Genomic DNA, 14,108 nt, shown 5'->3' on the forward strand with positions numbered 1-14,108 from the left:
TAGGGCGTGTTCCACATGATGGTGGGCCTACATGCTGCATGTTAAGGGGGCCAGACTCTACTACTTTTCCCAGTTATACTGCTGGGTGCTGGTCCCTGAGTGAAATTTAGACTACTGCTGGCCAGAGCTCACAGTAGTTACCAGTTTAGATTACCCATGGGTAACCACTTCACCAGGAAATGCCTATCATGAATTCTGTGTCACAGCCTGTAAATCAAGGAGGCTCAAATCCCTTTTTTGAATCCAGACCTGCCTTATTGTCCAGGACAGTCCGAGATTTCAATTTTTGGGGAAAAGCAAAAAAAAAAAAAAAAAAAAATTAAAATGAAAAATTAATAAATTAAATGTGATTTTTATTCTACGGCGTCAAATTAATAAAATGACGAGGATTTATCAAGTTGAAGCCACCAAATTGAGAAACATGTGAACGTCACACTGGTGATAAACATGATGTACTGTATTGGCAGTCAGTTATTGAAATTCAAGTACCCCCACCAACATAGGGAGGCTCTTCTGATCAAGTCTCTGGGGTGCCATAACCTATGTGGAGCAAACACAAGGCTAGCACATCTTTCATGTCCAAATTGATCCCCCCCCCCCAACCCCCCCCCCCCCAACCAAACACCAATCCTCTTTGACTACTACCCTTTCAATAACAGACCGCCTCCTCTCAAAGATTCAACCTCCACACAACTCCCCCATTCCAATCACTCCCAAGGGACTCCTTCATCTCTTATTTTGCTGCCACTACCACAAACTCTACCACTGCTACTACTACTACTACTTCAACAACAACTACTGCTATTAACTACTACTACTTCTTCTACTACTACTTCTTCTACTACTACTACTACTACTACTACTACTACTACTACTACTACTACTACTACTACTACTACTACTACTACTACCTACTACTAACACTACTACTACTACTACTACAACTACATACTACTACTACTACTACTACTACTACTACTACTACTACTACTACTACTACTACTACTACTACTAATACTACTACGAGGGCTCTTTCATAATTAACCGAAAAATGCCTGTAAAATCCACGTTTTTTATTCTATCAACAAAATTCTTGCACGTGTTCATACCTTGACTCGTCCTTCATTTCTCTACGTAACAGCCAAGTCTGTTGACACACTTCTGCCAACGCCGCACCATGGAATAGATACCCTCTCGGAAGAAATTTCCGTCAAGGTTTTGTAGCCATTTCCGCACATGGTCAACAAGCTCTTCATCGACATCAAAGCGCTTTCCTGCCAGCTCACGTTTCAGTGGCCCAAAGAGGTGATAATCAGATGGTGCGAGGTCTGGACTGTGTGGTGGGTGTGGCAAAATCTCACATCCATATTTCTCTAGCCAACCTTGCTCACTCGTGCTGTGTGGGGTGTAGCGTTGTCGTGTTGCAAAATGACCCCGTTGGTCAACTGCCCTGGGCGCTTTCTGCGAATGGCCTCCCTAAGCTTGTCAAGAGTTTGGCAGTACCTTGCAGCATTGATTGTTTCTCCAGGTTGTAAGGTTTCGAACAGAATAACACCAGGACTGTCCCAGAAAACAGTTCCCATTATTTTCTTTGCTGACCGCATGACTTTGAATTTCTTCGCGACAGGTGAGGATGGATGTTTCCATGTCATCGAATCTTGCTTTGTTTCTGGGGTGCAATGGTGCAACCAAGTCTCATCACCGGTGACTATGCTGTCAAGAAAAGTCACATTGTACCCTAGAAAGTCTCCGCCGACGTTGGCAGTATGCCCGTGAACCCTGCGTGAGCTCTTGCTTCTTCTCAAAAGTTCCCTGCAGATGTCCAATCTTTGTTCTTTATGATTGTCTGTCAATTGCTTAGGAATCCATCTTGCGCTGACTTTTCTGTAACCAAGTTCATCAAATACAATTCTATGGGCAGAAGTTTCCGAAATTTCAAGACTGCTTGCGATTTCATGAAGTTTCAACCTCCTGTCTTGACGAATAAGCTCATCAACTCGCTCCACATTGTCTTCTGACGTCGCAGTTATCGAACGCCCTCTCCCTTCCCTGTCTGTCAAGTCAGAATGGCCGGCTTCAAACAAATTACACCAGTGATAGACTTGTGTACGGCTTATAACATGCTCACCATATACACTCTGAAGTTCTTTATGAATTTCGGTAGGATTCAGACTTTTGGCGTTCAAAAAACGTATGACAGCTCTGATTTCCTCCTTTGACCAAGTTTCAAGGTGGGCCGCCATCTTTAAAATCGTCTAGAAATTCATTGTGCAAAATGATGCACTTCATAATTTCTGGGAATATCCGTAAGGAAATAAGGAATATCATGTCATTTACAGAATTTAAAAAATCTCCACTGGTTGCTGAGCAATGGGCATTTTTCGGTTATTTCTGAAAGAGCCCTCGTACTACTACTACAACAACTACTACTACTACTACTACTACTACTACTACTACTACTACTACTACTACTACTACTACTACTACTACTACTACTACTACTAACTACTATTACTACTACTACTACTACTACTAATACTACTACTACTACTACTACTACTACTACTACTACTACTACTACTACTACTACTACTACTACTACTACTACTACTACTATATCCTCTTCTCTACTTACTACTACTACTACTACTACTACTACTACTTACTACTACTACTACTACTACATACTACTACTACTACTACTACTACTACTCACTACTACTACTACTACTACCACCACACCACCACACACCACCACCACCACCACCACCACCACCACCACTACTATTACTACTACTACTACTACTACTACTACTACTACTACTTCTACTACTACTACTACTACTACTACTACTACTGCTGCACAATTTTTTAAAGACTGACAACTTAAAGAAGGAGACATAATACCAAATAGAGATGATGGATCAAATAAATGCTGCACCAATTACTATTATCCATTTTTCTCACTACTTTTCTTGTTATTAATCTCTGGCTAAACACCTAGGCACACCCCCTCCCCCCTAAAATATTGTCTCAAAACGATTTTATATCGGGGTGAAACAGGTGCTATAAAGTGGTTTTTGAGTAAATGTAGCCAAAAATGTGAAGTTTTAGTCTCTATCACTTTTAGGAACTAATTATTAACTTAAATAAAACATTAAGTTTATCCATATGTAATAGTTTTTAACTCTAAAATCAGCTTTTAGCGGCTAAATCATCCCGACATAATACCTTTTTCAGACGATGGTTCACATAAATAAAAGGCTGTAAATAACCAAAGTTATCAGAGTTATAAGATGTTAACATTCAAGACATTGCCTTAAATATGACAAGGGTATTGATGAAGCTAACTATTTAGGAAGATATAATAGGAAATATTCCTACTGCATATTTTTTATATTTATGGGTTAGTTTTGTATGATTTTGACATTTTGATGAGAACATGTCACTAAATGCTTTAAAATATTAAACTTAATAACAACACTACAATAAACAGTACTGTATTTAAAGGTTTGGCTGTGAAAGCATCGTGCAATGACATCACCGTCAGCAATGTTTGTGGAATCTTGGTCTTTTTTTTTCAATTTAATTTATATACAGTTTTGCTTTTGAGATATACTTGGATTGTTTTTAAGAACAATGACATAATAAGTTTCTAAAAATGGTGCAGGTTATTTCGAACAAAAACAAATAATTTGAAATTTAAAACATAGACATTTCGATTGTGTAAGCGTTATTGTCTCAATCAGATCCACGTAAAATTCACTTTTGTATTCAGTTTTTATACTTTCAAATTACAATTCCAAAATAACTTGTCCTCACAACACCTAAAGTGTAGAAGATTAAGAAAGAGTAGATGCTTACTAGACCGACTAAATCTTTATTAGTGAAAATAATAAGAAGGCCAGTAACATTAATTTAAAAGAAACTAGTTAAGGCTATATTTCTATCACTCATGACGATTTAAAGGGCCTTTTATCACAGCCTTATCTACTCGATGACAACACTGTTTGGTATTAGATGATCTTGTGAATGATGTATAAATAAAATAAAAATAGTAGGTTGCATTTCAAAAGATTAGAAGCTGCATGAATGTTTATGAAATTATTGATCCAAACAATGTCGTTTTATTTCCATCTTTCTTGCCTAACAGGACCTGCCTTATATTAGAGACACTATTCTACAGCAGCAAGAGAGATACAAAAAAAAAAGGGTAAAGTTTATGTTTTATTTGATGTGAATTTCTTCTTTCCATTTTCACGAGTACTCATTATTCATATATCATACAGGGAGCTACAGTGTAAGTTATCCTTTGCATTCTTTACATATTTGCATAGAAGTTTTGTCAATTTCAAATCTTTGAAATATTTTGATGAACGAATAAATGAAATGCTGCTATATAAAAAGTACAGTTTTAAAATTTAAAATGAGAGAAAAAGAATTTCTGAACATGAATATGGCTACGCAGTCTCTATGGACGCTGGCCGTGAATGTATGCGTCACTTCGAGTTTGTCAGTCTGTTTCTATTATCCAGTTCGTAATTTGCCTCCATAAATCTTTGTCCAGTGCAAGTGTTCTTAGCTTTAGAATGTCATCATGTGTGTTAAGGTGCTGAGGCAGTTGGATGTTTCCTTGTGTTGTTGAAATCAGTTCTTTGGTTGTTGTTTCTAAATGTATTTGATATTTTTTGAGATCTTGATTCAATGTTGTTGGAAGTGAAGTTGGTGTACGCCCTCTGTATTTGGCTCTTTGTTTGAAGTAATCATCTATTGAAGTTTGTGCTGGAATATTTTCATCTCGTCGGAGCACATGTCCGAACAGTTTCCATCTTTGTTTCTTGATATGCGTACTTACTGGTTGTACTCTGCATCTGTCATATACTTCCTCATTACTGATTTTGTCTGGCCAATGTACCGCAATAACTCATCTCATTTGTTTGTGATGAAGGGAGTCCAGGGTGTCCAAATTCTTTTTTTTTTTTTATAAGACCCCACGTACCACAGTGATACATAAGGATTGGCAGCACTAGTGCTTCGTAAAAGCGTATTCTTATATTTTCATTAATGATGTTCGTCCCATTCCAAACGCTGTGTTTCTGTTTATAGGGTAATTAAATTGTGAGCTCTATCAATACCAATAGCAAAGTCATAAGTGGCAATTAAATCTATCAATGACAATATGTTTTTTTTTACAGTAAAGTTATTTTTTCATTGACATTCATATAATCTGTGTTCTTTTTGTTTTCCATTTTGGGTTTTTACTAAAAATTTTTCTATTTTTTTCTTAAGTTTGTTATCATCATTTTTCTTGATTGGATTAAATGTCAATCGCTTTCACAATATATTTCCAAACATGCAGGAAAAACAAAAAGCAGAATCACAGAAGAAAAATGAAGAAAGCACTGCAACAAATACAAACAAAAATGGTGCTGATGGTGACAAAGAGCCAGAAATTGAAAATAATACCAACAACAAATCTGAAAAGCATGGCTTTGACGGAAGGTGGTACACAGATATTAATGAAGGGTAGGTAATCATGCAAATACAAAGTAAATTATAATAGGTTGCCTGAAAATGTGAAGTGTAAAAGTATAGCGCAATAATATGTGAACTATCTTCAAAGAAAGAATAAAAAGGAGTAAAATACATACCAGGCTTAAACCTTTTTGTGTCCAATAACATATCAATATAAAATGGAAGGTTGTTGTGGTTTGGAAAGATGAGAGCAGAGGTCTTGATATTATCTAATCAAAATGAAGGAATAATTCTTTCCTCCAATTCTTTAATTTTGATTAGATACCTACTGCTCTCATCGTTCTCTATTGCTTTATCGTTGTTTGAAGAATGGTTTGAGCATAAACGCATTCCTTTCTTTATTTATTGATCATTTTTCTAAGGTGTAAAAATTATTTTTGACAAATTTCATATAACTTATTTTCAGATGCTAGGTTTATCTTCAAAATAAAAAAAATAATGAAAAAAATAAAAACGTGTATACTTGGCCTATTTTAAGTGGAAGAGGGATGGGGACGGGGTGTTGGACATCTTATTATATAGAACAATAGGGACTCTTTTGACACAATCTTATTTCTCCCTATTTATATTCAGAAGAAAGTTACCTACTTGTTTTGCACATTTAATTTAACTTCAACGTGTTTATGTCAAGGGCAACGCTCCAGAATATATAAAGATTATATAATATCATTATAAACCTTTAACATGCTTAAAAGGCTTAAGGGAGTGTTTCTTTTTTCATTTTTCTTATTTTGGGACAGCATGGCTCAGCGGTATGGTCGTTGCTTCGTACCCAAAAATTACAAAGTTCGATCACCCACCATGCTGTGTAGCCTTGAGCAAGTCACCTCGCCCTAGCTCACTTTGTGGTGCTGCATTGCGGCTGATGTCTGGGTTATTCCAGTCTTCCCTTGGAATAAACACTAAAACTAAAAGACAAAATTCCCCTTTTTAAAAAAAAAAAAATTATATTTATATTTCTTTTATGCAGCTATCAGTGATACATTCAAAATGAGAGACAGCCATGCTTTCCAAGGATTAATAATACTGAGTCCTTTTTTCCATCAATAACATGTAAGATATCACAGCAAAGGGCGTGTCTTTATCTATCTCAGATAATACGTGGCGGATTCCACAGTTGCATGGTTCAACCAATAATGAACTTTAAAACTGTAAAAAATACTAGCATTTCCCCTAACACCCTTACAAATGAAAGATTCTGATTGGTCAGACCTGATCACATGCGCCTGTCAGCCAGTAAAATGCCTGGGCTTTGTGTGGTCCTCTGTCGGCATGGTATAAGTGCTCTGTGTGTTAGTATGTGCATTTGTGTTTAAGACAGTCAACAATGTATGTGAACGCTAAGAAAAAGGACGATTGACCACAAGGGGTGGTGATAACTAGTGACATGTCCTAAACAACTTGAGGATGCAGCTCAAAGAAGAAGATTCAATGACATGTTTTCATGTAAGCCATTACAAAATAAGCTGTCATCTGACTCAAAATGGAAACAATGCAACAAATAAATTGCCCAGTCCCATTAAAAAAAAAATTGCAGTCTCATCAGTCATTAACTATGCATTAACCAATCAGAATATTTACTGCCATTTACCCCATTTCGTCCCCTTGATTATTTATTTCCTGTATGAAAAAGCCTGTGATACCCTTAGTATTGTCAAACACACACATAGGTCTGGCCCGGTTAGTGAGTATTTCTCACAATATTTTGACACACTGATAAAGGAATTGCATCGCAAAAACTGATGACAGGATGCATTTTTTTTCAATCTTCTGTGTTAAATTGAGAGTGATGCTCAGGATCTGTGGTCTATTTATTCCGGGTGATAGGCAAGCACTTAAGGTGGCTATGGGTCTACGGTTCACAGTCAGTGGTTGATTTCAGGGCCAAACGATACCTCATTTGAAATTTTTAAATGTTTATTCGACTAGTTTTAATAAAATATACGATAATTCACGTAATTTCCAAAAGAATGCACTGTATGTTGACTGAAGAATTTAAGGCCCATACTATAAGATAATAGTTAAAAAGGCATCCATGTCAATAGCTTGACAGGCAAAGCAACAAGAAGTCACAGAGGAACATCAATTAATTGGCTTCATTCAACTGTTTTGATAAAGCTCATATTTTCAAAGAATGTCTATTTTCCTTTGTTTTCAGAGATTCCAAGAAAAAAGTGGAGGAAAAATCTCATGAAGAGAAAGTTGACAAGTAAGTATTATCAGGGTATTTTTAAAGGCCACATGTATAGCAAAGTGACCTTGGTCTCATAATGACCAAAGAAAAAAAAAAACAGAAAGAAAGAAAGAATTGAAAAACAAAAAACAAAACAAAACTCTAAGTCCCCCAAGCAAGATATATGATGTGAAGAACCAAGGGATAATTTTTGTGTATTGATAATTTTTCTTTTTTTTTTTTGTAAGTAAAAATGTGATAACATTTACTTCTAACGTAATCATTCATAGCTTCTGGAATGAGAAAGTCCCCTACACGCCAGAGTCTCGCATTGACGTTCACAATCACATAAAAGAGCTCAAGGACAAAGATAAAAAGACGTGAGTATCTTATGCATTAAATAAAATTCACGCCACCGAGTTAACAGCATGTGAAAGTTATGAAAAGCAAATGACTAAATGCAGTGGTTTACTACACCAGCAAAAGATTTTTGCATATTTTTGTAGATGTATGTGACGTTGCATGCAGTGTAGTGTATTGTGTGTATGTGTGTGTGTGTGTGGGGGGGGGGGTAGTATATATGTGTTTGTGTATGTGTGTGTGCTTGTATGTATGTATGTTTGAGTTTATTTTCTGTCGATTTGACCCTCGATTTTATTTTTTTTCTCAGTAATTTGTCTTTTCATATCAGCCGAAAAAGGAGACAAAATTTGGTCGTCTGTAATTACATAAAGTTTGGTATAATCTAGCAAAAAAGAAGTATATGGACAAGGAATCAATTATTTAAGCAAATAATTATGCAAAGATCCATTAAAATCTTGTTATAAATCAATGAAACACGATTTTATAATGAGAGATGCATGCAAAACTACGTCATAAAGACCAGAAAATACTGTATTTTAATAGATCGCTCAAAAAGAGCCGACACGGAAAGAACAGCACACAATAAAGATTACATTTTAAATGTAATTTTATCTTTATTTTAAAAATGATTGAAAACCAATGTTTATTTCTATGCATCAACAAAAGTATTCATTTAAAAATGTGTTTGGCTAATGTCTTTGATAATTCCCTGGACTAAACTGGAAGGATTCTCCTGTATTTACTAGCATGTATGGTGATCCCAACCTACCATCAAAAATAAAACTGAAGGCAAGATTAATTGGGGTTTTATCATTTTTTCATGGGCAAGTATCTTCATGGAAAATCGTAAAATCATTTTCGTCGTGACAAAATAGATCTTAGTTGGGAAATAACAAATTAAATTGTTAATACCTTTTTGAATAAAAATATACAATACGGAAGTCCCCATTTTCCTTTTCTTTTTTTTCTTTTTTTACGTATTTTACAAAAATAGCTATATGAGCAATATATTTTTATAATTATCCTTATGGAATTCTAATACATAACTGCCTTTTTTTCTTTCTTTTTGCTGAAAGCTTATTGTTGGTCTATATCTCATCAAAATCGCAAGCGTTATGATAAAGTCTTAGTGTTAAAGGTCTTTTACTCACCTGATATAATAAGAGGCGATGAATATTGCATTATTAACATCATGTCAAGATGATGCATTTTACTGTTAGAGAATCAAAAAGAAAGCGTAACATCAAAATGCATCATCTTGACATCTCCTTTAAGATGTAATTACAATATTTTATGCCTTTGTTTACATTTTGAAAACAATTCACATGTCCTAGTTTCTTTTATAATTTGTAAAAGCATTTGTTTTGATTAGTCTAAGTAGAAGCCGGGAACATCAACAATCAATTTTTATCGACCCTGTCAATTTGGTATTATATTGGAATGAACCAGATGAAAGAAAAAACCTGACTTTAAAGTAAAAATCATCAGATTCGATTCAAGACATATACTTTTTTTCAAAATTTAAGAAAGGAAAAAATACTCACTCTCCTTGATTCAATTTCACTCAAATGCTATAAAAATTCAATTTGGGCATCAGGTTCACAAATTTCATTTTAAGACGGTGGGTCTCATTGGTCTTATGTTATTATTGATGTTAACATATCTGCATATATTCATTTTTATTCGGTTATAAAGCTTCTGGCAGCATATTTGTTTTTTTCTCTCCAGAGATGAAACAGAAGAAAAGCCAGTCCGGAGGTTATTTGCAGATGATGGTAGGGCCTTCAACATTAATGAACCAAAGTTAGTACTATTGTTTCACTTCTCTTTAAATATTTGATTACTATTACTACTACTACTACTACTACTACTACTACTACTACTACTACTACTATTACTACTACTACTACTACTACTACTACTGCTACTACTATTACTACTACTACTACTACTACTACTACTACTACTACTACTACTACTATTACTACTACTACTACTACTACTACTACTGCTACTATTTCTTTTTCTTTCTCCTCGACGTCGTCGTCGTTGATATCCTCCTCCTCCTCCTCTTCTTTTTCTTCTTCCTCCTACTCTGCCTACTTCAAGTCCTTCTCTTCCTTTTCATACTCCTCCTCTTCCGTTTTTTAAAACTTTCTTTGATATTAGCTTCAATACGTCTTTGTTTTTATCACATTTATTGATTTAGGCTGATTGTGATGAATTGATGTTTTGTGCGTTTTATTTTCTTCAGAGTTGATTTCAACCTCACTGAGGACAATGAGAATATCATTTTAGATGTGGTGGTTTTCAAGTAAGTCGAATGTATTTCTTTTATCTATTTGTTTCATTATTTATTTATATATAATTATTTTATTCATTTATGTTCCAAATCTATGGCAATCACATTCAGTATGTTGCCTTTGTCATTGTTTTCTTTTCTGTTATTTTGTTTTTCTCTGTATATTTTCCGACTTTGGCTTTAATCCTTTATACGTATGAAAAAAAAAATAAGAAAGAAAAAAAAACAACTTGATTGCTGTGTTAGGGAGACATTTTCCATCCTCTCCTCAATGAATGTATAAAGACATCAAATCTTTGATAATATATATTTTATATATCCCTGAATATGAGAAACAAAAAGAGATGAATCCCATTTTTAAAAAGTGTTTATTTCATAATACATTTCACTCCAGACACATGGATTCATCGTTATTAGACTGTGATGTCCAGCCATATTATGTCAGATTGGCGATGAAAGGAAAGGTATACCATGTGGTCTTTTGAATTCTGTGTTTTAAATTCATCTTTTCATACATCGCTTTTGTTGATAGACTTTTTAAAAATAAACAAAAGAAACTTGAGCTTTTATATCGTGCAGTATCCACTAAACGGTCTCAAAGCACTTTTCAAGGGGTCCCTAGCCAACAGCAACACTTAAAATGTAGGACGAGCCATGACGCCTGTTTGTTAGACGATGTTACTATTTACTTGGTAATTATACATTGTGTCATGTATCATCCATTCATCTCTAAGACTATCAACATATTTTGCTGTGTTTGTGTGTATCATTTTGCAATTTCTCCTTGAAATAATTATATAACTCTCAATTACATTGTAAGTTGTTTTTTTTTTGTTTTTTTTTTGATAATGAAAATACCAAATTGCCTACTTTATCTACCTTGCCATCTGATTCTTTATTCATACATTTGATACAATTATTTTATCACCGATACTGTCCCTTAATTATTAGGCCATATGGAATTAAACTTTTTATTCCATTCATCACAAATGACTTGTCAGATGCTCTTTCTTTGAACCATTTTTCGTACAATATTCCCTCTTTGCTTATACAAAGTACTCAATCAAACCTGGGTTGCGTGGGATAATGTCTTACCAATGAACACACTGCTGGAGCCCATTTTTGTGATTACCAATCTGATTACTGACTGAACACACTTATTGCTTAACTTTGTTACAAGACAACACACAACTGTACTGTCACTGATGTCACGTAAAGAGACAATTAATGATCCCGATTATCTGATTAGTAATTTTTTCGTTATTAGAAGTTATCCTAATGTTATGTTCATAGACAAACTTTTGATAATTTAAGCATAAAAATTTAACACAGATTTTATCTTAAACACAGATATTTCAGTTATGCCTTACTGAAGAAGTCAATGCAGAGAAGAGTTCTGCGAAAAGATCTCAGACAACTGGCCATCTTTTGATTACAATGCCCAAGGTTTGTTATAATATCAAATCATTACAAAAAAGTGAGCTTTTATATCACAATATAGTGGTGATCATCTAAATGTCTGGGGGGGGGGGGGGGGGGGTCGGGAAGCAATAAAACAAAAACAAGCGGGTATTTAGGTGAAATGGGCAATTAGATGAAATTGGTCAATGGAGCTAAAAATAATGAACTTGATAAGAGTATTACCATCATAGGTAATCAGTGATCGCCCCTGATTATTTGGACATCACTCAGGACCGGTTTGAAGAATTTTAAGGGTTTCCTCATGCTTGCAACAAGTATAATAAGGTCATTTCAGTGCCAGTAAAAAGGAAGAAAATGAGATAGTAAAAAAAGAAAACTAATCTTGCTTAATTATTGTTCACGTTCTACACGAGCTATCAAATTAAAAGAAAAAAAAAATAATTTTTATTTCTTTGAAAAATCTCGAAAATTTTCAAAATTTCAAAATTTTGCAATATTTTGTGGCGCAACACAGCCGCAAGTGATGCAAAAAAAACTGCCATGCCAGTCCTATGGACTTCTATTTTGGACAAGATTTGATACTTTTTTCTCTAAATCATTTGCCGGTTTTGAAATTTTGCAGACATGGTGTTGCTGTTGTTATGGTTAGAACAGGAATGAATATTTACATAAAAGAATTTTACTCTGGACATTTCCCCACACCACGTGATTTGTTAACAGAGTACGTAAAGAGAGGGAGTAGGGAATGGAAGGGAGAGAGAGAGAGAAAGAGGGAGAGAGAGAGAGAGAGAGAGAGAGAGAGAGAGAGAGAGAGAGAGAGAGAGAGAGAGAGACTTGATATAGTGACATAGTAAAACTCTTTTACGCAACATTGTAGCATCTAAGGCTTCCTGCATACCCATGGTCCTCTGAAACAAAAAATCTAGATGACCATGCATTTCATGTTCTCAAGACTCATTTCTCAATGCCTGGTCAACATCTAGCGGTGAGATTTCCGTAATATTGCGAGTCACCACCACAGTTCGTTATCACACTTGGTTGACTCGAATGTGTCAAAATTTATTAGAAGGCTTGATGAGGGATGTGGGCAGAAGGGGTGGGGGCAATGAATAGGAGAACGGTAAGTGAGGGATGGGGGTATGGGGTCAGGGGGGGGGGGGTGGGTTTGCTTCATCGGCTCGGCTAGTGTGAGCTAATCATAAGCAGAATGGGAGGAGCGGACAAAAGGATGTTTCTTCATGTGTTCTCAAAATTGTCCATGAATGCCAATTAATATTGTAAAGCGCCCTGAGCACTTGTGTGGAAGTTGAGTGCCATAATATAAGTAACATTATTATTATTATTATTGCATTGCGGAGAAGTTAGTCTTCCAGATACGGCAACATATATAAATTTAGACAACCACTCACAAGTACAGACAAATACCAAATAGGTTTGTTTTTTTTATTGTCGCTGATTCGAACGTCCTTCCACCAAAAAATAGTAAACAACTCAAATTTCAATATGAGTCACACTCACTAGGTCTCAATTGTTTTTTTTGTTTTTTTTTCTTTTCATTGGAATATGTGTGCTTCTTATTGTTTTTGTGGGCACAATCCGACTTGCAATTCATTCTCAAGATCCAGATCTCATACAGTTTGTTTAATGTAGAGCTACTAGATTGATGTTAAAATGCAAAATGTGGTTCTTTTTCTGTTTTAAAATCAAAAGACTGCCACTTGGAAAAAAGGATCATATTTAGAGCATGTACTTTATAAATCATAATCTGCTAAATAGGCATTGGCACAAAACTTTGTAGAACTCGTGACAAATTGTGTCTGAAATTTTAAGTACCCTTACTGCTCACGACGTATGAGGATGAAAGGTTTTGCTACTTATTATGTTTTCTTATATATTCTTGATTTCATTCCTCTTCATATAGGCTAAACCTGTATTGAAACCTACTCACAAGATTGTCCCACCCAAAACATCTGTGAAAAAGGATGGAAAAACAGTTGCCATAAATAATGAGTAAGATATTTTCTTTCTTAAAAAAATAATACTGCAGTCGCTCTTTTCTTTACATTAGCTTCTTTTTTTTTTTAAATACTGATTTGATAATTTATAATTATCTCATGCATAAGAGTAATGTAAATTAGACATTGTAAATGATTGCATTTTTATTTGGTAGAATTTGTAATTACTTGTAATAAGAAAGGAACAGATATCTAAATTTACATCACAAGAAAAAATTATTTTGATGTGATGTCACTGATTAGCTGTTTTTATTTTCATATTTTAAAAACTTATCTCTTAATATTCTATATCTAAAAG

The 14,108-nt window shown here is 34.7% G+C and overlaps 1 protein-coding gene across 1 annotated transcript in view; it reads left to right on the forward strand.

Annotated features, from left to right (window-relative positions):
• LOC144978908 (dynein axonemal assembly factor 11-like) overlaps window positions 1-14,108 on the forward strand; it is a 29,620-nt gene that overhangs the window by 13,668 nt on the left and 1,844 nt on the right. The window contains exons 8-16 of the mRNA XM_078925516.1: window positions 4,154-4,213; window positions 5,360-5,526; window positions 7,694-7,744; window positions 7,999-8,088; window positions 9,800-9,874; window positions 10,326-10,385; window positions 10,768-10,837; window positions 11,724-11,819; window positions 13,717-13,805. Coding sequence (XP_078781642.1) covers window positions 4,154-4,213; window positions 5,360-5,526; window positions 7,694-7,744; window positions 7,999-8,088; window positions 9,800-9,874; window positions 10,326-10,385; window positions 10,768-10,837; window positions 11,724-11,819; window positions 13,717-13,805 — 758 coding nt within the window. The remainder of the gene's footprint in view (window positions 1-4,153; window positions 4,214-5,359; window positions 5,527-7,693; window positions 7,745-7,998; window positions 8,089-9,799; window positions 9,875-10,325; window positions 10,386-10,767; window positions 10,838-11,723; window positions 11,820-13,716; window positions 13,806-14,108) is intronic.

The sequence above is a fragment of the Berghia stephanieae genome, chromosome 1 (assembly GCF_034508935.2).
Source record: "Berghia stephanieae isolate SIO BIC M18660-M18661 chromosome 1, UCSD_Bste_1.3, whole genome shotgun sequence".
NCBI classification, from domain to species: Eukaryota; Metazoa; Mollusca; class Gastropoda; order Nudibranchia; family Aeolidiidae; genus Berghia; species Berghia stephanieae.